This window comes from Cygnus olor, chromosome 9 (assembly GCF_009769625.2).
Source record: "Cygnus olor isolate bCygOlo1 chromosome 9, bCygOlo1.pri.v2, whole genome shotgun sequence".
Taxonomy (NCBI): domain Eukaryota; kingdom Metazoa; phylum Chordata; class Aves; order Anseriformes; family Anatidae; genus Cygnus; species Cygnus olor.
Genome location: NC_049177.1, coordinates 13,343,267 through 13,370,114, shown reverse-complemented (window position 1 = coordinate 13,370,114; position 26,848 = coordinate 13,343,267). Strand labels below are relative to the sequence as shown.

The window sequence follows — 26,848 nt, the reverse complement described above, 5'->3', positions numbered from 1 at the left end:
ATGATGACACAGGTAGAAAGAACTTCGGTTTTCTATAACTACATGGAGATCTATGTAGATTCTGCTTAAAAGCTTTAATGCTTTAATTTGTTTGTTATAGCCCAAGAGTCTTTTGCCCATCCTCCCATCTGGTCCTTTATTACCCCTGTCAGTAAGCCCACAAGTCTGTTGCTGAGCTGGAAACTAAATGCAGACTTGATGTAATTCCAGGATTAGGCATTAGTTTTGAAAACTTAGTTTAGTATCTGGGCACGTGAGACTGTAATATTCATTCTTCAGTTGAAGCAATCATCAGTGACTGCTAATGATGATACAACATCTGTAGATGAATTGGGGAATTTTCTACCAAAGGAAGAAAACCTTTTTTATTTCAGATTATTATAAGGCTAATTTTTAGGCCAAATTGAAAAAGTCATGTCATAATCATTTATAGACTTCCTAGGATCAATTTCTGGATTTTCTTTCTTCAGAACCACGCTTGGGTTATTCTGATGGTGCCCACCCAGCGACTCCTCACTTAGACAAATGCGTTTATTTTGGTTTTAGGCTATTGATTCTTTGCTGCTGAAATGAATTGGAGCTGATCTACTTTGTCTCTGAAACCATTTGCCTGCCTTTGCTGCACCACTCTAGTGGAGGAAATACATAAACTGATGAGACTTGATTGTTTTATTATGCATCTGCAACGTTTTTACTTACTGTTTTTTTCTTTGCCCAACATGAGGAAAGAGCATGGAGTCTTTTAATTCTTGCTTGATGGGAAAAGCTGTATTCCTTCCTTTTAGCTTCATGTACCTATTCCGCTTTGCATTTTTTTTGAGTACATCAACTAAGCAATCATTTTAAGGCTCTTCCAGTTACCATAAAATTAAGCTATGTCTCTTTCCCAGCCCTCTTCTTTTGGCTAGTGGTCCTATAGCTTGTCATATGTTCATTCTAATCAGTTGAGAAATGGGTGGAGTAGAAGGCAGCAAGTAACAAGTGTGCTGAGTTTGCACCTCTCCTTTTGACAACTCTTTTGCTCTACCTTCTGTGTCCTTTGACAGAACTACTGCTTAAAATACCAGCTTCCAACCAACAGTAAATAAAGAGCAAAAGATATTGTTATTCTTCGCTACCTGAGTGTTTCAAGGAGGGGAGATTTCTCAAAGTATTTCTACTTTGCTTCCAATGTGATTTTTTTTTTCCCATGGTGAGTCTTAGATCAGCTGATTGTGGGTGACTTTGAGCCCATAAAAACACAGCCTGGTGAGCACAATGTACACTGTTTGACTTTCAGCTCATATTTTTGCCCTCCCCCCTGTAACACACACATCTTATTCTTTGCCAAGCAAAGAACAGTTTGCACTTAAGAGGAAAATAAGTGAAATTGCAATGGCAGTATGCCAAAACTTGCTGTTTCTGCTTTTTTGTGTAATAACAGTGCACAGTTGTGTTCTGGAGTCTGATGGGAACAATAGCACAGCTCTGTGCAGGAGAAATTCATGTTGTTAAGTGATAAAGGGACAGAAATTGCTTACATAAACCTGGAACAAAAGTAAAGGGGATGCTTTTTTATCATAAGATCAAAGCAATTAAATGCTCAGTTAGAATAGCCTTTGTCATTCACTTAATACACTTACTCTCAGATTCATCCTCAATGTCATATCTGCCTGCTGCTTTAAGGTGACTTACGAACTACGAGGTACCTCTTATTTAAAATGTTTCTGGAAAAGTGACTGTCACTGAGCCTTTCAAAACCTACAGTTACTTCCAGCTGCACCTGGATTACCTTGGTAGCCTCACTCCTGAAATGTAGAAAGCTGTGTGGTCAGAAGCTCCCCCAGGGTCCACATTTTTGATTGGAGACATTCAGGAGTCTTCTTAGCAGTGTTTCATGCATCTTGGGAATGTTAACTTGCAAAAACGGGAAACAATCTACATGACAAAGCTGTTGCTCCATTCAGAGTGCTGGGCAGAGCTGTTACAGGGTCGCAGTGGAGGTGCACCTTGTGCAGGAGGCTAGGTGCAGTAGTGTTGCTGCTAGCGCTCCTCTAGAAAATTGTCTCCTTCCACGTGGTAAGTGGACTTTTCTTTTCAACTGAGGCCTAAATTTAGTAAGTGAAGATGTGCAAAGGCCAGTCCTGAGGAAGCAACTGAATTTGGTGTAAGGAAAATTGCTATAAATGAGTGCTACACCTGCATTTTAATCCCATTTTAGTACGTGTGAATAGATACGCAGAAGGTCTGCATCCAACGCTGAGTTTTATGGAACCGCGCTTGCCTGGGGATGATGCAAAATCATCCACCTTCTGTCCAAAAGTGTCTTCAATTATTACTTCTGAATTTTACGGGAAAGAACAAATTATTTATTTCTCCCTGGAGAACTGGCACAAGCCTGCTGAGAAATGTGAAGTGATTTTGAGTTTGTCAGGGCCTGGTCTCTGTCATAAAGCTGAAGGCTGAACTATACAGAGGTGGGGAACTATCTTCAGAGCTCTCTGAATAGCTGAGCTGGGTTCACAGAATAAGTTAAAGGGATCTGGGGAGGTCTGCAGAGCCTTCCTAATGTGCTAGTTCAGGTTATTCAGGGGCATCAGTTTCACAGTCTTTCTGGGCTGTGGGATGATCACATCTTTGTTTCGGGTTATTTCTACCAGCCCTTAGAGTGTGAAGATCATAGTACTTAATTTTTGGATCAAGTCATATATAACTTTCAAGGTTCAAACATTTTTTGAAAAAAACTTGAAAGGAATTTCTGATAAGTTTTTAGCTGAAAATTAAAGTATTTAAGAAATAATAGTGAAAAACAGCATATCTGAACTGAAAAAATTATGGCTTTGGTTTCTTCTCCCCCAACCAAAACACTTTTCCAAGATTATCAAATGTTTTGACCAAACTAAGTTAGAATTCTTCAGCAAAAGTTTAATCATTATATTAGGAAAAACTCACTATAATCCTTTCCAGTGTTTGTAGTCATGAGAATTTTTGCTATGTGAAGTAGCAGTAAATATTTTATCCTAGATGACAAAACCAAAACACTATCTTGAAACTCCACTGCAATGATTTACCAATCCACCTTTCAACATCTTTTTATTCAATAGGATATGTTCAGAAAAATTCTTTGGGGCATGTAGCAATTCCATGTGGTGATGTACTTTCTCAAGTTTGACTTCTAGCTTCTTTTTCTTTGAAGTTATACCTTTGATTTTTATACTTAAGTGTGACCACATCGCTGTCACTTAGAACTTCAGACACTTTGAGATTTCTACTCTTGATGACAAAGAGGCAGCTGTCAAGACTCCAGAAGCATGACTTTGGGAAGTGTGGGTTTAATGAAGTCCTTTAGTCTGTCTGATATCCTACTGCTTTTTCACCTCTGGCTTTGTACATTAAGAAGCTTCAGTGGTAATAGCGTTAAGAGCAGTTCTATCTTCTTTTGTAGATGAACCAGACCAGTCTTCCTGGCATGCTCTCCCCTGGGCGTTACAGTAACTCTCACATGTCGCTCACCTGTCTGGTGGTACTCTCTTTGGGGGCACCAGGGCTCCACCACACAGAGCAGCTTTTGTGCAGGGTGAGGAGTAGGCAGCTCAGTTGGCAGCCAGTACAAGCAGGAGGCGTAGCTGGTGGCCTGGAGTTTGATACGAGAGTGATGCTGATGGTAAAGAGCAGCATTTCCTGCCTACCTTCTGTCTACCAGGGTAGCAATAGGGAACCAATTCCTGTCATGCAGGGGAAAAAAAGGTGGTCTTGAAAGATGTATTCTGATCCAGAAGTCTTTCTCAAGGGAGAGGCTTTCTGGTGGTTGGGTTATGGTTGATGTCGCTAGTCTGTTTAAAAAAAAGGTAAAGTGGTGGTCAGATGGGAAAGGCCAGGCTGTACCAAGAGTCATCAGACATCTACATGGTCCCTGCACCTGCTCTTCTGTGCTCTGTAGGGATGGGGACAACGGGTACCCTAATGTGCCCCGATTCTAGGCCAGCTTATAACAACTTTGATGTTAAAAGGTGTTACTTGAGCACATGCCCCAATTTTGGGGCTGAGACTTGTTTTTCAGCTAAGTTATAAGCCTTGAAAGTAAGGATTGTAATAAAAAGAGTGGTACGATCATGAAGCACAGCGGTGCTAGTGGTAGTTGCTGCTGTGGTGTGGTTTGGGAAAAGAATAGCTTGTGTTAATTACTCTTAAACCTGTTAGTGTGTTATGCCTGGCAAAGCCTGAGAAGCTCAGCTTTCTGTGACAGAGGAATGGTGTTTAGTTTGAGGTTTACTTTTTTTATAAAATCCAAACAAAGAAAAGATTAGACAGCATAATGATTTCATGGTTTAAAATCTCTGTGCTAGAAACAACCTAATTAAATTCCTGACATCATCAGTTTTGTTAGTAAATAGTAACCATGGATGCGGAAGAGTCTTGCATCTCATTACATTCAGCATAGGGTTTCAATACAAGAGCCATTAGCTGTGGTGTGGAAGTGTAAAAACAAAGGGAAAGTATGGAACACAGCCTTTTTTTCTTCCCATTGATCTAGAATGGAGTACTGGAAGAATATCTGTAATTAATTAGCAGGCTGTAATGTAGGGCAGTAGGCCATAGGTTTTCTCTAGTGAATTTAGTAAATGGCAGCGTTTTGTACAAGACAGAGGAGACAGAATGTATCAAAATGGCTCCAACTTCAGGAAATACAGTGCGCAGTCCTTGTGCGTTGTAGTTAAAAAAGCAGGTACGTATTTTACACTGACTTTATATATGTACACACATCCATCTCAGGGAGGATGCAATCCAGCTGCATAAATCACATACTACACCTGTCATAATGTGGTTTTAAAAAGCCAGATTTTTTAGATGTGTGGTGACAGCATTGCATGTTTAAGCAAGGGTGAATTAGCATGCAGACAGCAAACATGGGCAGAAGGGAAACAGACTTTCTCATAAAGGAACTGATTGGAATTACTCAATGCCACTCTTTATTTAACAGGAGATGTACTAGTTAGCACTTCATTTCAATGCAAACAACAAACAAATGATGTTCGGTTACCAGGGTTTGACATAAAACTGATGTCTTCAAAGGAAGTGGGGTTGATTCAATGCAATTAGAACAGATTTTGCTTTGGACTTGTGAATAAATTGGTACAATGTGTCTGAAAGGCACTGGGCAGTGGATTTGCCTGCTCCTGTAGGCTCCAGTGGTTCAGCTGAGAGGGTTTATGCTCAGCCTTGCAAGTAGCAGCAGCAGCTCCAGAGCCAGTAACGGGATGCTGAGGGCTGGCATGTGGATGGGAGTTCGGCCCCTCTATGGGAGACTTCACTGAATTCCACCTGTAATACACCTTTAATGATAATGTGGGTTTATTTAATGACTTAAAATGAAAATCCATCACTCATAGGGGAAAAAATACAGTCCTAAAACCATAATAAAAGTACCCATCTAGGTAACAATGACTTAATGTGCACCATTGGTTACAAATGGGAGCTTTGCTTTAAAATCAATGGCACAGCACTGGTTGTCTGTTTCTTGCCATTATTTGTAATGGTTCTGTGGGAACAGGATTTTTTTTTCTCAGAAACTCCAGTAAGGTTCAGCCAGAGTCGAAGGGGTGCTGACCTTCTTCCTTAGGAACAGATGAATGTAACGCAATGCAACTTTCTGTTAAGTTGCAAGCTCTCAATGCCTTTCTTTCAAGGAAAATTGGATGATCTGGAGATCGAGGAGCTTGGTAAAGAAAATTCCTATGGCTTTTAATGGACTTTGGATCAGAGGCTGTTCTGTGGTTCCTTGCACACAGCTCAGTTTTTAAAAGACAGCATTTAGGTTTACATGTTGTGTGGGATTCCCTTTTCTTGTGCATGGAGTCGGTGCACACTTTATAAGCCAGTTCTTGCACTAGGAACCTGTGGAATGAGTTTTCAGAAACAGAAAAAAAGCAAATGGGGGGGGAGGAGGATCACTTGTGCCTTTGATAGTGAAATATGTTAGGGGATGAAGGGGCCTGCATTGGAAGCTGCTATCAATCACGGTGTACCTAGCATATAATACTGCTCTGGAGACCTCTTAAATGTGGAACTCGGTGCTATAAATCCATTCCTGAAACATGTTTATTTCTTTGTTACATTTGCAGGAAGCAGAGATTTCATTGCATATTCTGTATAGCAATGCATAAAATCCGTATTTATATTCTTGCTGTATATATTCCATGTGTTTGATCAACAGAATATGAATTTGTTATACGGATTTCTTTTTTCCAAGCCCTCTTTTAATGAGATATTTTAATGTCTCTGGAGAAATTATGAAAATTATTCAGTAATTATTTTGCTGGTTTATTTGTATATCATATGTTTTAGGTCATCTTGATGCCTGCAGAAGAACTTACTAGATCTAATAGAGGAAAATATACTGTTAACCTAAAGCATTGTTAAGCAAAATTTTTGCTGAAATTAATGGTTATTGCTTACTTGGGTGCCACCTTTTTATTAGCAAAAATTGTCAACTTATATGAGAAATAGAACTATATCAGAATGCTTTTCATCAACCAGCTGGAATAACTCTTCTGAATGGAGGTGGCTTTTTCTTTCATATTCAGTTCATTACCTACAATTTTGTCCTCATCTGGAGAGAAGGTCCTGCTTTTACAAGGAAAGCTCCATTTTTATTGTACCTGCAAAAAAGGGGGGAAATAAGAAATAGAAAACAATGGTTTTCTCTAAATGCGAGATGTTTAAGAGTTCACGTACAGCATTCAACTAAGATGCTGATACTTTGGGTTTTTTAAAATGAAAATAGATAACTATTTTCTTAAATTACTAAACAACAGTACCTTTTTTCAAGCATGAATGTTGTAGTAGAGAGCCTTGAGTCTAGTCCAGTTCTGTCTCTGTTGATACAGCATGTTATTCAGCTGGCAGGGAAGTGGATTGATAGCTGAGGCCAGACTGGTTACTGCACGGAGGAACCACTCTCATTTAAATAAATAAATCAGATTCCAATGATTAAGCTAGTCAAGAAGCGTTAAGGGCTAAATGCATCCTTCTCCTGCTGCTACCATAATTGAAAGAGGATTATGGTCCTTAGTAGATCCTAGTTCTTTACAGCTTGTTTTTTTTCTGTGTATGAAATATTTTGTGCTGGCTTTGTCCTTTAATACTGAGTTTTATGTTTCTCTTTGTACTTTTACCTTCCCTTGGAGCTTTGCCCCAGCTCGCTACATGTTAGGTTTCATGTGAAATTCCCACTGATTTCATGTAGAATTCTGATCATTATCTAAATTAGTGACACTGCCTTGTTCTGCAGGTGCTTCCTAACAGAGTGGCTCCCTCTGAAGAGGGCAGTTACCTGAAAACCAGAAGCAGCCCCCTGTGCCCATTTCCAACAGCTAATTGCAATTCCACGGTTGCCTGGCCATGTGCAGCAAAGAGACCTCCAAAACCCTCTGTACTCAACCAAAGCACAGTTTCCTTTTTTTTTTTTAATGCCAGGCAGTAATAGGGATGAGAGCTGGTTCTGTTGGCTATGGCAGTTTCAGTAATTGCCAGTACCTGTTTGCCAGGCGAGGTGGGAATGCAGATTTATGATGGTATTAGCAAGGGATGCAGGAGGGAGTCATTGTATGATTTCCTTGCTTCAGTGAACTGCCATGGAAATCCTGATTGGGAAGAACCAAAAATAGTTCTGTGTACTTTCATCTTTCTCCTGTTATGAAACAAGTATCGGGAAAAGAAGCCTTTCCAGGAAGGAAATAAAGCTGGGGAAAAAAATGATTCAGTGTAGGCAGCTTGACATAAAGAATACTCTTGTTCTAGAAAAAGTGCTGCTTTTGGGCTTATTTTCTCATGGGAGAACTGAGCTATTGATAGAGTTGAATTCTTCTAGTAGAAGAACTTGGAGTGGGTATGATTGGAGCTCATTGGGGTTTTAGCCTGGGCATTAAAAAATGCATTTAGATATTGCAGAGTTCCTAGAAAGGAGGCTTAGGAATTTGAATTGCTCAGATAAAGAGGGTCTTAAATGTGCCAAGAAGGGACCCATCTGCCATGAACATGTGTGAGCAAAGTGGAGCATCTCCCATTCCTGCTTCCAGCAAGACATTTCCCTGGAGTGTGTTTTCTGGAAGAAGTTTCCTGGGTGCTCTGATTCTTCCTCTCTATTTCCTGTCGTTGCCCTTCTTTCTTCCAAGAAGATGATGCTGAGAAAAAAGCAAGTGTCCCACTTAGTATCTCACCTACAGGCCACTGAAAGGAGGATCCATTGTAGCTGCATGCTTGAATTCCATTGAAGGGAGTAGGAAAAGCAGAACAAGAATTTTGTGGGAAGGGTTTTCCATAGAAGGTTGTGCTAGGAAGTGAGTTCCCTGTAAGTCAAATTGCAGTCCCTGATGTCTTATTGCTGCCAGATGCTCTTAGACACTGCCAAGTTGGGCAGGCTTCACTCCTCCTTTATCACCTCAGTGCAAGCATCTGCTCTCAGCTCTTCATTCTTCATTCAGTAAATTCATTCAGAAGTCTGCGGGAAAATTCCTGGTGGTGGAGTGCAGCATAATTTGAAATCGTATGGCACCCTGGTCATAATAGGTCAAAGAAAATAGGAAAAATTTGGGTTCCTGTCTGCTGTAGTTCAGAACTCGTTCCCGTAGGGTAGATTGGGATTATTTTGAGGTGAGGCTGCTTTTTGTCTTTCGTGCTGAGCTGCAGGAGATCATGAGACTTGCCAAGAAGGTCTTTCACTGTTGAAGCTCACCTGTGGATCCCTGTGTGCACAGTGCTGGTTTACCTCTGCTAATGCATTACCGCCTTGATAAGGCAGCTCACACCTACTGCATAGCCATCTCAAACTTCAGAGGAATCCCATCAGCTTTTTGCATTTGTTTTGTTCAGAAGAAGCTGGGAACAGGCCCAGAGAGAAACCCCAACTTGCTTAGGGTTTTAAGCATCAAAAGTAGATTACCCAAAATGTTGGCCCTAAGACAAAAAGACAGCAGTCGTCTTTACCCAGGAGGAAATGAAATGTAACAGCCTGCATGAGTCATGCATTTCTAGTCCATCAGCTTTCACTCTATTGCCAGAAAATGTACTAACTACATCAAATTTTGCCTGTCTTAAGTAAAGACACATTTGAAAGCTCTGGCAATGAAAGCTAACATGCTGAACTGTGGATGCCATTGTTCTCTTCAAACACCTCACAATTTTTACTTGGTTTTTCTTTGTGTGTGTGTTTTACATTTCTCTCCATTTCTCTCCCTTTCTTTGTAAGTTAGTAAGAAAAGGCCTCTGAACATCAGGAGCCAGATGCTCAGTACTATTATGGATAGTGTCAAAATGAGCCAACCTACCATTTTTAATGGCTCAGATCTGGTTTCCTCATCTCACCTGCCTTTAGAAGGGTGTTCCCTCTATCTGCTTGTCCTAATCTGAATGTTGGTCTGTACAAAACATCTGGCTGCTTCTAAGTTGTCAAGCAGTTTTACGTCTTCTGTTGACAAACCATTTTCTAGGTAGCTTCTGTATCAATGTTTTTTGAGTCCAGTTGATCTGCCCATTCTGAGTCACAGGTAATAAAGGTCTCATTCTGTGACACCTGTTTTCAAATAAAATGTTGAGCACTTACAAGTTGGTACGTGAGCAACAGATAATCGAGAAAGGAGAGAATTGATTGTATCAAAACAACAACAAAAACAGTCTGGAAAATTCTTTTAGGAAAATAAAAAACGAGAAGAAATGCTCACTTTGGGTTGCCAAACACTCCTAGTTCAAACTTGGATCAAACTTCTGTTTCTAGCTTGTCTCTTTTTTGAGTCACTTATTTTTGTTGTCATCTGGAATCCAATCCACCCTCCTCCATTAGTTGATAACAAGGAAATTTTAAAAGATTGATTTCACACTGTAAGCTTGACCTTTTTAAAGCATAATACATGCAGACTCATGGCTGGATGATCAGATTGTTTCAAAGAATATTGCAAGAAAAAGTGATCATGCTAAATCATTGTAAATAGCTCCAATATTAAAGGTTCTGCACACAAGAAAAGGGCGTACTTCAAACAACAATGAAAAAACATATACAAGAAGTAGTGTTGGGGAAGACTTTCAAAGGCCCATTGGTCAACTAAGGCAACTCTCCTGTTTATTTCCACTGAAGCTGGATTTCAGTGGTCTCTGTGCCTTTGAAAATTTCCCCAGAGGTGCAGTTTTTTCTTCCAAAGCAGAGCTGTATTATATTGTCACCTTGTAAGAGGCAAATTAAGGTGGGTATCAGTGCAAACCAGCTGTCTACAAAGGCTCATTAACATGATGAACTTTGACTAAAATAGTTAGTTTTTTCTCCATGCATCAAACTTACCTAAAACTAATACAGAAGGAATAAATTTGAGGTCAGAATATTGTGTCTTTGGCATAAATGGTGTATAAAGCCTGATTAATAGCGGCTCTATACAGTTTTATGCTTCTTGCATCTAGGGCAGATATCTGTGTGTAAAATTTGGCAGAGAGGGACATCAGATGGATTCGTAATGCTCTCTGAAGGGTCTTTGGCTCCATAAGCCAGTTAATGGATTGCACATAGCCACATGCAGCATTTCCATTTCTTCTGCCTATAATGGAATAATAGTTTTCATTTAATAACCAACCCAAGTATAATTCAATACAAAGACATATTATACTCTATTTTAGCGAATGAAGCATGCCACAGTCTAAGTGGCCTATCAGAGCTTAATTTTTTTTTTTTTTAAATTGCTCTTTCCTTCACTAGGAAGCTTGCCACATATCAAAATTCTCATGACCAGAATTTGCACTTAAGTGTAGGTCCTAGTATGCTTTAGTGGATGTACCATGCTTGGGGCTTATTGATGTTTGCATTAGCTGACTTTTAAGACTGTTTTGGATGGATGACTTATTCCTTTAAACCCCCTAATTTAAAGGGCTAAATTCTTACATGATGACTTCACAAACAATGCCACTGAGAGCTGTGGCTAATGCATCGGTTGGTGAAAGTATGTATCTCGCATTAAAGCACCACCTCCATTTCCTGGCTTCAGAAAAAGGTTCTCCTGTGGAGCTGGAACTGCTGCCTGGATCCCAAAGGTCCTTGTAAATTTTGGGCTTAGTATCTGCAAGCAGATCGGAAAATGAGCATCATCCCTGTGAGTGACAGCATGGCACATGAGTCCTGGTCTCAGTGTGGGCAGAGATGAGGCAGGTACAGGAGCACCAGGGCATAGCGGACTTGTCCTAGACTTCCCTGGGGTCACAGGAACTTTGCACCCTCTTTGAGGAGTCTTGGATCAGGCACATGGTTGCCACTAGACAAGCAAATCCTGATTCGTTCAACTCTCCAACCTTGTAAAGAACTTGAGGAGGACACGTGTCATGTTTTCAGGCCCATGTTTGTGATGGATTTACTGCACAGGGCAGAAAGCCACTTATTACCAGTCCAGAACCTGTTTTTGAAGAAATAAAAATGAGCTGTGTATAATAGGTGGTGCTATCACCACTGAGTAATCTGTACTTCAAAGTCAAACAAAGCTTGCCTTTACCTTGTTGAAATACTGAGGGGATTTATCCTCCAATTTGTCACTAAAAATTGCCTGTAAGAAGTCGCAGCAGTCAGTGAGAATAGATGGCTCAGAATCCAGCCATGGCTTTATGGACCTGAAGTCCTCCAGGGACTATCACAAATCTCACGATGTCTCCCACGTGCTTGATTTGTGCAGATGATGCTCTGATTTAGCAGAAAGATGCATATAAACTCATGTCACCAGCAGGCTCCGTTGGCGTCATAGATGCAGGGGCTCAGGAGAGTACATTATTCTAGCAAGAGTCAGCGTTAATTTATACTTGCTCAGGGCTCATCTGCTTTTTCCCGCAGTTTCCTGGAGAAGAGAGATTACCATCGTGTGTAGGAAAAATCCAGTGTCTAGCAGACAAATGCAAGGCCAGCTTGGCACCCTGGAGTGTTGCGTGTGCTGTGGAGGTGTGGTGAGGGAAGGATGGCAGCCGACTGACCTCCAAGCAGGGCCGTTTTGTCATTGCTCCTTGTTCCCTCTGTTCACAGAAGCACTGTGAAATTAGGGTCACTAAGAAGCAGCAGATGCCCACCCAGATAAATTGCAATCTAAACTGCTGATCTGCTGGCAAGAACAACTGAGGTAGACCTGTTGCAACAAAGGAATTTCTTTCTTTTTTCTTTTACTGAAATCGGTGGACTTTGATAAGAGTGGGATCCCACGGTAGGGCTGGGGCTAAGGGGTCAAATTCCTGTCTCACTCATGTGGAGAGCTGCAGCAGTGGTTGTTGTGCTCATGAACAAAATCCAAGAGGAGAAAGTTTGCATTGACACACAGATTTAAGTGAGCGATAGCATTCAAGTGTTCTGTTTGGAAAATACTTTTCAGCTCCAAGATTTCTTCTTGCGTTGGGTCTACAAGACATTTTATGGTATGAGACAAAACAGGGAAAGATTACTCTTAATACTTGACCAAAAGAAATTAGTTTTTAAGTGTAGCTATTATAAAATGAAGCTATACATCTAGCATAACGCATGTTAAAATGTAGCCAAGTGTGCTTCCTTTTCTTTTTTTTTTTCTCATTATGCATCATCCTTGCTCCATTTGCAAAGGTAGTGAGCGTTTTTCCTAACAAAGATTCTGCAGCCCCATTTATAGAAAGAGACCTGCCCCCTTCCACCGTTTTCAGCTCTTGTTCTGAGGGACGCCTCTACAAGTGCATTTGGAGGTAATGCATTGGGCAGCAGCTGAACCAGAGGGGAACTTGGGACGGTGTTCTTGCCCCAGCATCACAGGACCAGGAAGCTTTTTCACTGTTTTCTTGAAGTTTTCTCCAGAACAGCCCTGCTGCAACTGATTATCAGCAATAGACTGCTCAGCACTGAGATCTTTGACAAGGGTGTTTTTCTAAAACTGACAACATCAAATGCCAATTAGAAAAACCTCTTTTCAACATGTATTTTTTTGAATAGCATATTTTAAACAAATGTGTTTAAAACTGTACAGGCGAGCTTCCCAGGCATATTTCAGCAGTGACTCGTGCCTGTTCTGCTATTGTTGTTCCAGCCTCCAGGCTATCAAGCTGCTGTTGCCCTTCATTAAGAAGTGGACTAGGAGTACAGTATGAATCTAACATCTGGAAGTTGGACTTAATGGAATGTGGTGCTTTTCTCATGTCTGTCAGTTTGTTCCTCTCTCCACAGCAGATTGGCCTCAAGTTGCCCCAGGGGAGGTTTAGATTGGACATTAGGAGGAATTTCTTCATGGAAAGGATGATTAGGCATTGGAGTGGGCTGCTCAGGTAGGTGGTAGAGTCTCCATCCCTAGAGTTATTTAAGAGATGTGTGGATGTGGGCTTAGGAATGGAGTTTAGTAGTGGACTTAGTAGTGTTAGATGATGGTTGGGCTTGATGACCTTAAGGGTCTTTTCCAACCTAAATGATTCTCTGATTTCACTGGTGAATGATGGTCTGTCTCCATGCCGGCATTTTTTAACACAACCATCTCCCCTAACAGCAGCTCGTATACTAAGAGGGTCTCTTCATGCAAGCCTTGGATGACTTGTGCTGAGGAGCTTTGCTGAGGCCCTTGCCCAAAAGCAGAAGCAAGCTGATGGCTGCCCCCAAAATGAGTTACCCCACTTGACCACCACCTGCTCTGCAGAGCTGAGACTGAACGGGTTCTTTGCACTTTGAATGGGTCTGGGCGTGATTTGGCTTTGGGGAACAAGTTGATGTCCCTGCCATACTGTGCAGGAGCATGGTGACAACCGTCTTGCTTTTGTCATAGCGGTTTTGGGAAGGGTCGGCTGCTGCTGTCCTCCTGCTCCCTCTTCCTGGATGACAGCAGCAGAAAGTTGTTCCTGGGCATGTTTGCCCTTATTTAACCCAGGGTTCGTATCCTTTGTACCCTCCCTGTGAAGGGAGGAGGTGCTCCCATTGTATGTTATCCAGCACAGGGAGACTTGAACACTGGACACGAAGCTGAAAAGGTCTGCAAATATGCTAGTGCTGTGTGAGTAGCAGCAATGTGTTTCCTGGCTGTATGCTAGTTCTCACTACAGAGATCTACTTCAGTTCACGCCCATATGGTAATGATAATGAATGCTGCTCTGCCAGTTAAAAAGTACAATGGTCCTGGGCTATGAGGACTTACTCTGAAGCTGAACACATACATAAGCATTCTGAGGACAGAAAGTGGTGGCTAGTGGGAACTGTAACGTGAAGTGTCAAAGGAGTTAATTTATTTTGATAAAGTAGTTTATATTCTAGGATGCTTTTTCTCGTGTTGATAAAGCGTCAATCTTAGCTATGAACTTTGCTATTTTTGACATTTTATGTAAAGTTGTGGGGCAAAGAGGAAAGATAAACAACTTGAACAATACAATTAAGGAGCCCAGAATTCAGTAGATGAGACACCGGTGTTAACTAAATTATCCCATGGAAACAGAGTTACTTGAAAATGCAGTGGCATCACTTACAGTACAGCAGGCAATTAGTTTTAATTAACTTCAAATTCTGACACATAGTTAAAAATCATCTTTCCTGAGTGCCCAGCTAGACAAATGAAAGTTGAGGCATTTTGTTCTGCTAGAGACAGCTATTACAAGCATTATAATGATTCTATTCACACTTGTATTATGTCACCTTTTTAGTTCTTTATGGAATTGCAATTTTAGATGAACTTGTTCCATACCATAAGCCTTTGAATAAGAGCACTCTTTTCCTTAGAAGAACAGATTTAATGAATTCCAAAGCTTCTAAAAATTCACAGTTTTAACAGTCTAGTGTGTTGTGATTTTTACCTGTCAGGGAGGAAACAGTCAAGTGTTCTTGTAAAGTTATCAGAAATTATAGGCATTTTTGACACATATATTTAAGGTTAAATCTGGCACTTTAAATGTGATGTATACCGGTCACTTTGGAAGCCCTAAGCACAAATTTTGTGGGAGGTAAGGGGGTGGTGGCTGCTTTACATTACAATTGCTCAACAGAGCATGTGTGCCCTGTCACAACCTGCAGGGGAGGCCAGGCATCCCTCTGTCCTGTGCATCTAGGCCTGTTGGGCAGTTCTAGAGAGCAAAACGAGACTTTAAGTGATTGCCGGAGATGGACATCCTTAAAATGTCAGTAGCTTTCTGCTCAGGAGGCGTGTGTCTGGGTTTCCCCTCTTGACCTGCCTGCACCTCGTGAGAAAGGCAAGCCTCAAGGCAGGCTAGGATTGCCACGCTTCTTAGGACAGCAGCACCCATGGGCAATCACGCATTAGCTGCTGGTTTACTGCTGTGTTATTTCACACCTGAACTGTTTCCTCGAGGGCAGATGGGATGTCTGGGTGCTGTGTTTCTTAGCACTGTAACTTTGGTGCTGGTGTTCATGGAGCCAGCTGTGAATTCGTGGTGTTCACTAGGATATGGCTCTCTTGTTGGGCAGGGGAACTTCTGAAAGGCATGAAGCAAGCCAGTGGCTTCCTTAATAACAAGCCTCTATTTGTCTTATTAGACTTTTGAAGTATGTAGCATTATGCAATCCTTACTCTTTAAGTAAGCTACTTGATTTCCCTTGGGCTGTGCGGTAGCTTCTCACATGAGTAAATCTGGAAACTTCTTGCTTTTCCCAATTAAATTAATCTGTAGGCTGAGCCATGCAGATAAGGGCAAACACTTATGTTCTTCATCTCAGCTGCTCAGTGCCCAGGGTGCTTTAGGAATAAGAACTCACACAGAAGTAGTACAGTTGAGGTGGGAAGGCTCCTTCTTCACCTGATGTCATGTTTCTCATTCTTTGCACTGGCTATCAGCCCTGGAAGATGCTGCACTGCTGAGTATGAAAAGCCTTACGGGCCTCTTCCTCCTTTACATCTCCAGTGAGATTTTAAGACTCGTGTTTCTCTGGGCAATCTTTTTATGACAAAGGATATTACCAAGATATTTCCTGGATATTAGAGGAGTCTCAGTTGCTATCAGAGAAAATACATAACACTCTGTGGTGGCCTGGGTGTGTGATCTGAGACCGTTTTCTAGAGAGGGAAAATTCTATTTTTCTAATGTGTTGTACACAGTGCAATCTCTAAAAAAGCATAGTAGCTTGGGTCTCTGCCAGATGAGAGGAGTCAACAGGCTAAATGATTTTTGGTCTGAACCAAAATAGTTGTCCTCACATTCTTGAAAGGAAATTATAGGTAATGACGAAAATGTGGAAGCCACTTCAGCATTGACTGTAGGATATTTGAGGCCAAGCCTTGCTCAGCCCTCCTGGCTTTCTCCAAACTAGTGGCTGTCCTGGCTCGCTGGTCTTTTCTTTTCTTTTTTTTTTTTTTTCTTCTTCTTCAACAATTGTATTTCTTTCATAGAACTTGTGTTGGTTGGTGGTCCAATAAATTTGGAAAAAAAAAAAAAGTGTTATGGTATAGCTAACAGCTGTGCCTTTCAGGCATGTTTTTTTCTTTCCCTCAGAAAAAAAATACAGCAGGCATTTTTAAACTGTGCATTTGAATAGGTCTGTCTGGTAAAGCAAAAAATACCCATGAAATAATGAGGCAGTGCAGGAATACTGCATGCTGACCATCAAAAAGGTCTGCACACATTTTTTCCATGTGGAGTGCATACAGCACAGGAAACAATTCATGGTATGGCAGCATACTTATTTGCATTGTGCTCACTACTTGGAGTGAATTAGAAGAGAAGGAAATGGAATCTCCAAACATAAACCAGAATGATAGGGTTTATGCTGGTAATTTTTCTATTAGTTTCATAGTGTTCGTCACTTCAACAGTATAAGAAAATTTTGAGTAAAATTACCAGAAACAATTTTCTGTCAGTGCTTTTAGTCTTTGTATGGCTATGAATATTTCATGCATGACTGTCTTTTACTATTAAAATCTATATTTAAAATTTCATGCTCAGCTTTAAAGTTTGCTCTGACTTGAAATACAGTCTTCATAGTCTTCAGAAAATCAACTTAATTTTCTTAGGAGAAAAAAAAAAAGAAAAAATAAACTTGTCTTAATTACGGATTCTTCTGAGCAGAGGATTTTCCATTTCTTTTGAGGCTGATTAATTTTTTTAAATGAAAATTGGCTTCTGGTTCAGGCTCATTCCGGTGACCTAACCAGGTCCCTTACTTTCGAGGAGTCAACTGAGTTCCTCGGGTGCTTCACTAAAACATGTTCTTTGGAAAGCTGCACCTCTAAAGATAAACTAAGTCTGTAAAGACTAGATTACTAGCTTTTTTTTTGGAATGGCTAAAAATACGCACAGTAAGGCCTCACTCTGTCAGCTGAATTGGTGAAAGCAGACTGTGTGCCCATCAAGTCCCATTGGTGGCAAGTCCAGTGTTGGAGATGAGCTTATCTTAAACAGAAGGGAATTAGTCCAGCTTCCATTGAAATCACTGGCACAACTCCAGCTATATTCAACAAGGGGAGGGCTGAGGCAGCAGGCGCACAAAACCTTTATCCCAGACCTGATCCCAGCTTTTCTTACACATCCAAAGCTCACGCTGAGTATTGTGGTCACTTTAGCAGGATTAAGACTGAGCGGATTGTTTGGGCAGATTTATATTGCTATTCATTGTAAGAAGTACTGATATAGTTCTCAATGATGTACAGTAATAAATATTCATTTGTGAAAAACAAAAGACACCTGTTGACAAGGTAAACTGTGATGGTTCCAGGCAAATTGTTGAAGCATAATAGCGTCATGTACAATAATTGGTTAAATACCTCTTCTGTTATCTCCAGCCCTCTTCCAGCAGAGCACTTAGGCATGTGTTTGCCATTAAGCACCTGACTGCTTCCACTGAAGTCAAGCTGACTGCTCTGCTGAATGTGGAGCATGTGTTTTGCAAGAATTTTGGAGGACCTCTATTGCTTGGGGTCCGCTGTGTTAGGCCTATGTGGTGATCTCAGCTCCCTGGGAAGTCGGCTGTGTCCAGGTACGACACCCGTGCTGCTCATTGCTTCATAGGGGGAATGCCTGCCTAAGGCTCCTGGGGCTTTATGTGGTCAGAGTGGGTTTAATTAGCTCTTTGGCATGCTCCTTGGTGCCAAGAGGTTGTACTGGTCACTAGCGCGGTGTCAGCAGAGACGCATGGCCACTCGCAGAGCCACGGGGCTGGCAGCGAGGCTGACCCTTAGCTGTGGGCTATGCATGTGGGTGCCCGCACAGCACCCGTGTCTCAGCACTGACAGAGGTGCTAGTGTCCACCTCATCGGTACGGCTGGCTCCAAGCAGCGTGCTGTAGCACATTTCTTTTATAATTGTGTATCTTTACATATGCATTCAGGAAATTCTGTGTTTGAGAAATGTCTGTTTCCAAAATTAGACACAAACTTTTCCTTTCCCTTTTTTCCTATCTATCCTACATCAAAAAATAAAAATAAAAAAGGAAAGAAGACGTAACATTGTAATCAGTGACAAAACCTATATTCAAAAAATGTTCAGGAACCTACACTTTTTGCCGGGGGGGGGAAAAAATGAGACTCCAGCCTGAAAATTGTAACAGGCTATCTTTAATTCATGCCTTTCAATATAGTTATTACAAAACCATTAGAAACATAAACGTTTCCTTATGTATTGAAGTAACCACTGTTATATATACAGACATTCCAGTTCCCTGACACTAAGTATGCTGTGTTGTATTTGTGTATAATTCAGGCTCCTTAGCGGTGTTTTGAGGAGAGGAGGGGAACTGGAGATAGTGGCAATGTAATGGTCTGCCTTCTACTAACAATAGGAGAACCAGTTAAAAAAAAAAAAAAGTATACATAAGTGAAATGACTTAGCAGACCCAAAAAAAAGAGGTGAGGAAAAGAGCACCCATCATATAAAGATGAGGTGATAAAGTAACAGCCACCTTAGGAAAGGATTAGCAATTTATGCTTTGAACTTGCCACCCACTGAAAACAATGGCAAAAATCCCACCAAATGAAACGCCTCAGGCCCTTGCACAGGACTGATTAGACGTTATTCATAGAATAATGTATATGCCAAATAATGCTGTTATTCATCAAATAAATTATTCGTCAGATCCATCATCCTGCCGTTTCTTTTCTGGCAGAACTCCTGCTGCAGTCAATGGCAGTATTGTCTGCACACAGAGCCTTTAGGATTGCACCCGAGGTTAAACAAAACCCAAGTGTGGCAACTTGGTGCTTTTCCTTGGGTCCTTAAAACCACATGCTGGACAGTGGGTATAGGTAGCTGGGCTGCTGCTCCTCACCACGCTCAGCCTTCTGTCACTGGTGGTGCTGCTTATTTCCTCCTCTCTTTCATCCACCTGTCACTGCCCTGATTTGGGGTCTGGCCTGGTGTGCTAACTTAAGCCTTGTTGGCAGTACGACTGATCCTGAGCTGAAAGCAAAGATATTTTGGGTTGGTCTGTGGGCTCCTTTGGGGTGAGTCTTTTTCTCCAGTGTCCTGGGCTTTTGCTGTCAGCTTTGAGAGCTGCAGGACAAGCAAAGAGCTGCTGCTCTGACCTGCGCGAGCGGTTGTTGTCTAAGGTGACTTCTTTTCTACGTTTGGATGTAGAAGCCAAGTGTCTGGCTTGTTGTTCCACGTTGTTTTCATTTGCTAGTTTAGATGTTCTGCATCAAAGTATGTTTTACTTCACAAAAAGGAGAATTCATCTTGTGCTGGCTTGACAGGAACAGATACCAGCAAATTGCTTAAAGGATTTACACTTCTAGCTATTAAAATACAACTAAGGCAACTATTGACAGCATCAAGCTCAGCCTCTCATTACTTCCTATGGGAATGTGTAATGGTTGAATTAGCTGCAGGTGGGCTCTTCTGTTGCTTCAGGGGTACGTTAGAAGCATCTCAAGGGTTGCAAGCAACCTTAAAGAAATCAGACATAATGGCCTCAAACAATAGTAAGGCTTGTAGCTTGTAACGTGCTCCACATGCCTGAAAGGAAGGTTCTGTGCAAATTCTGCTGTTTGTGGGAGACGCCTTGGGTTTTGCTTCTCTGGAAACCGTGTTTTTGTGAGGTGGAAAATACCAGCGGTTGCTTAAGATTGAAAGTTGTCTGCTGAAGCATGCTGGAAAGCAGCTGATACCACAGCACGCTTAATGTGGTAAAAAGATTGCAGAAGAGCTGTGACGGTGACCCCAGCCCCAGGAGGCCTCAGGGAGAGGCCAGGGAGCCCTGGCCAAGGAGGGGGCCGTGCCAGCTCAGGTGAGCAAGATGGGTGTGGACAGCTTGGCGCAGCCCAAGCATGGGCAGCTGTGCCTGCACCTTGACACTGGTGGGCCTGCGCTGTGCCAGCCCCACGAGGTCAGTGCTTGTCCTGGCTTTCTGCTGCAGCGGGGCCCAGGCCACCCAGAGGGTACCAGGCAACCCGGGGGAGGGACTGGCATCAGCTCAGCACACAGGTGAGGTCCTGAAGGAGCTAGAAGCTTTTTTGTTTTGTTTTGTTTTTCCCTGCACAGGTCCAAAAGCAAGGGAACATCTCAGGGCTTGGCTTGTTGACTCGTCCCCAGGAAATGTAGAGACCAACGCGTGCGTCTGGAGTACTTCGTGCTGTTGCTGATGCATTTTCTAGCCAGGTTCCAGTGCTAGGTGCCACCGAGAAGAGCCAGGGACGCCTACCTGTCCCCCAGAGCCCACCCACCGCTGCCTTCCGCAGCCCACCGCTCTGTGCGCGCGGCTGCCCGCTCGCCGCGAAGTTTCCCCGTTCCCTCGCGCTGCCCGGAGCCGGGCCTCAGCGCCGCCCGCTCGGCCTCTCAGAGCCGCCCCCGGGGCCCGGCACCCCCCGCCCGGCTCCCGGGGCCGCTCCCCCCGTTCGCTCCGTCCCTCCCCGAGCCGGCCGGCGGGCGGGGCGCGGGTCGGGGGGGGTGGGCGGGAGGCAGCCGGAGCAGGAGCCGGGCCCGGGGCAGCGGCAGGGGCCGGGACTCGCGGCCGCCCCCGCCGCCCGCATACGGCCCGGCCCGGCCGCTGGGTGCGAGATGGCCGCCGGCGGGAGCCGCGGGCTGCTGGGGCTGTGGCTGCTGGCGGCGGCGGGGCTGGCGGCGGGCAAGGCGCCCAGCTGCCACGAAGTGCGGACGGCTTTCCAGCTGCGGCAGATCGGGCCCCTCAAGCTGGTCCCCGACGTGCCCACGGCCGGTCAGTGGCGGCGTCTCTGCGGGGGCAAGGAGGGAGGGAGGGAGGGGGCCGGGGGGGCCGGCGCAGGTAGCGCCTGTGGGTCCGTGTCGGGAGCGCCACGCCGGGCTGTGTCCATCCCCGCGGGGTTTGTCCGTCCCCACCGGGCTGTGTCCGTCCCCACCGCCTCTTTTTCAGACCGCGGCGAGCTTTCGGTAGGGACCTGGAGCAGCGAGGTCCTTCCAGGCAGGACCGCGTTCTTTGAAGGCAAGTTGCCGGGCGAGCCGCTAAGGACCGCTCGCTTTGCCGGCAGGCTGGGGAACGCGCTGTAACTTCTGAATTAGGAAGAGTTCCCTTGCAGGAGCTGCCCCGCAAAGAGAGGCAGAGGGAACATCGCGGAGCGATGAACAGAACTCAGCCTTCGCCTAGCAGGGCAGCGAGCCTGCCCTATTCAGTGCTTGTGGGAGCTGGTGAGCGGCGTGATGCTCCCTTTTGCCTTTGTGTACAGTGGGTGACAGCAGTGAAATGGGAAAGTTGCACGTAACAAAAGGTTTCTTTTGTAATTACCCTCTTGAATTCATCATAAAGGAATGAAGTGCTTCACAATGTCAAAAAATGATTTCAGTCTTATGAATGACCATATATCTATCTGGGTAATGAAGTCACATCCCTGGCTTCCACGTGTTTTAAGAAAATCTTTGCAAGAATTGGAATAAAAAAGCAGACTGTCAGTTTCATGTACAACAGCCTGTAGCTGCCTCTTGCTACCTCTGTTGCTTGTAGGTGTGTGGTGGGATAATTGTCAGTTTGGGTTATTGCTTTCTTAGCTTTCATAGCTTGGTTTTTTTTTTTTTTTTTTAAGCAGTTCAACGGCTGCTGAGGTTGATGGAGAGACTTCTTATCTCAAATGAGTTTTGGATATGTTTTCTGGCATAGGTTTCTGTCTCAGGGACAAGGTTTGATCGGCCATTGCTCTGATCATAGACAACTCGTATGGCTGCAAACGACTTCATGGTGCTGGTGATCTTTATCTTCTCTTTGTATAAAGCAGTCAAGATGACACGTGGCTGAAAAGTTGTCTGGAAGCAAGGAGTTATTCCTTACTTTGTGGCAAGAGGAGGTTTGCGGGAACAGTGTTCTGAAGCTTGAATTATGTTGCTGTTCTCGTGTGCTGATAGAGACATCAGATCACATTTATCTTTGAGAGCTAAACGTGAAAGCTAGTAAAAAAGCAGTAAAACAAGGCTTTTCATCCATTTTGTTACATGCTTAACTCTCTTTCCTGAGCTATTCCTGGAAGAAGTTCTTCAAACTTTTATAGAAAGTCTAAAAAATCAATGTAATCAAACTCTAGTACTGTAAACGAAACTTGGGGGAAATCATGCCCTTCCAGAAGGAAGACATAGATGCTGTGATGCTTCACTGTTTTTTTGTGTCATACCGAGCCTTCCAATTGAATAACAACCTCTCAGAAAATAAATAGCATGAGAGGTGAGAGAGGGTAACACACTTAAATTTTAGCTCTCATAAAGGTTGCTTTTGAAGAGGATGATTGGAGTAGAGCTAAGGAAAAGCAGTGTGTATTGATCTTCCCTGTTCGTTAAGTACACTCAGCTCCACCAGAACTCCCGTGCTTTAATGATACCTCTTGCCAGGCGGTAATGCCTCCTGCCTTGTGCCCTCTTATAATTAAGCACTGAAGTGTTTTCATCTGGCAGCTGTTATCAGTCTGTATATCTTAGTATGCCCCACCACACGCACAGTATGACACCGAAGCTTATTTTATTCAAGCCTTTTAACAACACGCTAAGATGCTTTTTGAAGCATCTCCCCTGAAGACTTCGAGCAGTGCTTGGCTGAGGATGAAGGAGAAGAGGGGAGCAGAGGGCAGCTGGGGGTGCTGCTGCAGAGCGAAGGCCAGACCTGCGTGTGCACTGGGACGCTCCTCAGCTGTCTGCATGCGGGTTTTGGCTTGTTTTCTCTAGAAAATTGAACTTTTGCAGTCCTGTTGTCTGTTTACTAGGTATTTTCAATCACAAACGTGTTGAAAGCCCTTGGCTAATCTCAAGCCAGTATTTATTGGCTACTAAAACAAATCTTACAGATGTTAAAGTCTTAAGGATTATTACGGTCTTACATCCTGCGGGAAAATCAGTGTCTGGGTTGGGGAGAGGGGTGCAGGCAGAAGAAGCCCTCAGAGGCTGTCAGGTGGTGATTTTCTGTCTCCTCTTAGGGGTGGTGCCTGTTTCACACTTAATAAAGTTGCTGACTCCAGATCCTGGGGAGAGTTTGTAGGCTACACCCTCCTGTGGTATGAGTGGTGGTTGCGGTGCTGAAGTCGCACACGGCTGGATCTGGGATCCAGGCTTCACGGGGACCGCTAGCTGCCTGCCCTGTTTGCATGTGGTCTGCAGGCAGGCCGCAGGCCGCCCCATGCTGGTGAGCTTGGAGAGGGACAGTGTCCTCAGCGGGACCTGTCAGCCTCTGCCATAACATATACTAAGAAGATGGAAAGCTCCTGTGGAAAAATGCTATTGTTCTTAAAGCGTGATGTGAGCCTGGCAGCAGCCTCTCTGAAAACCAGCACCTCCTGAAGAGAGCTCTTAGGTAGGCCCAGGATCCTCCTCTTAAAAAGTCTCTTCCGTAGTTTTGCCAGAAGACATGAAATGTTTTTTCATTCTAGCGAAATCTAGTCCATGAACAAGCGCAGGACTAAGTCAGAGGAGTGTTTTGTCATGGATTGGAAAAGCAGCCCAAACAACAGGTATTTTTGAGCAGCAGATCTCCTTGACCTGTCTGTAAGATTTTCTCTTCGGCTAATGGAGTTTGTAGTGCTCTCTGGTAGCCTCCTTTTCTGGAACAAGTGCCAACTGTTTCAAGGGTAATTTGCTGCAGATAGCAAACAGCTTGGTCAGGTAGAGGTACTGCTGCCTTGGCTGGGATTCAGAGGGAGGGTTTTTTGTGTCTTCCCCTCAATTGGAAAATGAGGTCATATGTTCCTGGTCTTGTACTTTGATAATCACAGGCTGAGCTGGGATGTTTTTGTAGGAGCTCCTTGGTGAACCTTTTGAGGAGAGAGAATTATATGCTGTCTCAAAGGGAGAAGGGCTGCATTAATCCTGCCAGGGAACTAAGCCTTTGGTTCCAGAGAGTCTAGATACCTCAAATCCGATGCTTACTGCTACGTATGGTATTCCTCCCAGACATGGGGCTGTACTCAGTGATACCCTGTGAGCCCTGGGTTGTATTACAGTGTAACTGCACGTAGGCACAGGCTGTGTTTAAAGTTCTGTTTATTTACGGGCTTTTCCATGGCACTGAGTGCAGTGGTGGCTGGCTGTTGCTGCTTCCAAATTCACACAAGGAAAACTGAATGAACCCAACTGGAGTCTCTGACTCGTCTGCAGGCAGTGAATTGTAGCTGAACCATCACAAAAGTAGCGCTCATTTCCTTTGCTAATCATGTAACAACAAGAAAATCTTCTTCATCTCTGTCTAGTCCTGTCTCTTTTGCTTTTTTGACTACTGTATGATCATGAAAAATAAAATAAAATCTGTAAACATATGATAAGTTGTAGAGAGAGAAGAATTGGGTTGACTTCTGGTAAGCAAGAAAGATGTTTGTCACTCATGAAAGAGTTCTAGAAAATCTTTACCTCCTCCATAATAATCGTGTTGAGGACTACCTAAAGGGCGGCTTGCTTCTTTTGCTGCTCTGCTGCTTTACAAAGAGCAGAGAAGCTGCCCAGCTTGAGCTCAGAGACTCACTTCTGAAGGGCAGATTTTGTCCTATTAAAGGCTTCTTTATTCTCTGCTGTCATCCTGCACCTTAAATCAGCAGCAGAGTTCATTATCATGTGCATGTACTGAATGTCTCGTAGCAGAACTGGACATGCATTAACAATGTATGCATTAAAACTATTTTACTTTCTGAACAGCAACAGGAAAGCCCTAGATTCCTACCAGAAGCTCCTTGCTGCATGTGGTTCTTGCAGCTCTCTTTGTATGTGGAGAAAGGAGTATGAGCTGGATTCATTTTTGAGTATATCCAAGAATATCTATTAAACTAACCATTTTATTATGAAATAGGTCATACCACACTTTATTTTCTTGTTGATTTTTCTCTTTTTTTTTTTTACCTCTCAGCTCTTTATGTCTATCATCTTAATGAGAACGCTGTAATTCCCCCAGTAAAGGTGCAGTGCTGAAACACGTTTTGCTCACAGCAGCATTCTGTCAAAGTCACTCATAAGTCTGGTGTGTGCCAGATGTGAAATGTACTTGCTTTATTGGCTCTGGAAAGTTGTTGTCCCATCAGGAAGAGTGACTAAAATTCTCTGGTGTGAACTACAATTTCTGCTGGGGTTTACTGTAAACCTGCGTGCTTGGCTGGGCAGTGTTGTGTTCGGTTAGTGTGGTATATCTGGGAGACAGGGGTGCTGATTAGCACAGTCACATTAAAGCTTAGAACCAGAGTAGGGTGGTTAAGATTTTAAGAAAGGGCACAAAATAATTATTTCCATGAGGTTTCCTTTTCTTGTAGAAAATATAACTATATTCTCACAGCTGATAGCTATAACAAGCTAGTGAAATGTCCTTGCTTATAATGGAAAGGTTTTCTTACATGGCACACCTTTACTTCCTATGACATTTAGTATTTGTGTATTTATGGACACGCAGGCTTCATGCTGGCTTAAAGTCACAGGCTGTTGACCCACTAGAGGGAGTGCACTGGTTCAATGTCAGATGGATTCTGTTCCCATCTTTGTCACTCAGAAGTAGCCTAAGATGAGGTCAATGGTGCCTCAATTTCTCCCTCTGTTGGCTGTGTCATGGTACATTATTTTGAGGGGTTTAGCTGAAAAGCTGCCAGGAAAGGGAGGCAGACCGCAGCTGGACAAAGGTATCAGTTAGGTACCTTCATTTCTTCAGGCTGTCTTCCATGTAATTCTTTCTTTATGCTAGGAAAAACACTAGAATTTATCTTGGTTTCTGATGACTTGAAAGCTGAACCTGAAAGTCATCCATCCTTCCCTCCTCTCTTCCAGAGGAAGTCCCAAGGAGGCAGTAGGCTTCCCCGAGTATCTGAGCAGCCATAGGCTATAGACTGCTCTTGCTGTGACAGCTTTCTGAGCAGAAAAAGTTACACTTTTGTAGCCTGCAGCTCCTCTGGAGTAAGGATGCTTCCTCCACTAATCTTGGGATTTTATAGCCCTCTTCAGGCTCAGGTTGTCACGAGAAGTGTTAACCTAAAGCTGGCAATGACTGTAGCAAGGCTTAAGCCAGTGGTAGTATCTTTCCTTCTCTCCTCTTCTTTTCCCATGCTTTAAATTTGCTTGACGTGGGACCAGCTGCCCACTCTGTAATGCCCTCCTGGGAGCAATCTATACGCAAAAAAATCTGTTTAAACTTACTTAGTGCCTCATAAAGATGGAATCGCTGTTTTGCTGCCAGATGGAAATCTTGAGTACTCACATCCATGAGCCTCAGAAAAAGTGTGTCCTCGGTGATTCATGTGAGCATTTGGTCCAGGTGAGCAGAAGACCGGCTTAGTTACTCACATCAACCTTTCCTGTAAACATCTTGAGAAGGAATCCAAAAGTCAGCAGAGAATTGACTACCTCCCAGCATGCAACCTTGTCATCAAACTGAGTTGAGGGGAAGAGCCAAACACACTTGCAATTCAAGTGGTTTATTCTTTTCCTCAAAAGTCTCTGAGGAAAAGGTTGTAGTGATTATTGTTCTATTTATTTTATGGCCACCTCAAGATCCTGGTGATTCTGGTGTTGAACTGGA

General features: G+C 43.3%; 1 protein-coding gene across 4 annotated transcripts in view; it reads left to right on the top strand.

The window, feature by feature from the left end:
- Positions 1–26,848, top strand: part of LOC121074895 (glypican-5-like) — a 427,275-nt gene that overhangs the window by 27,588 nt on the left and 372,839 nt on the right. For 2 of the 4 annotated variants that reach the window (XM_040567526.1, XM_040567529.1), the window contains exon 1: positions 20,869–21,076. The exons of 1 other annotated variant lie outside the window; for it this stretch is intronic. In XM_040567526.1, coding sequence (XP_040423460.1) covers positions 20,920–21,076 — 157 coding nt within the window. In that variant the 5' untranslated portion in view covers positions 20,869–20,919. Of the gene's footprint in view, positions 1–20,867; positions 21,077–26,848 lie in introns of those variants that run through there. One more of the 4 variants, XM_040567527.1, reaches the window with a different exon arrangement.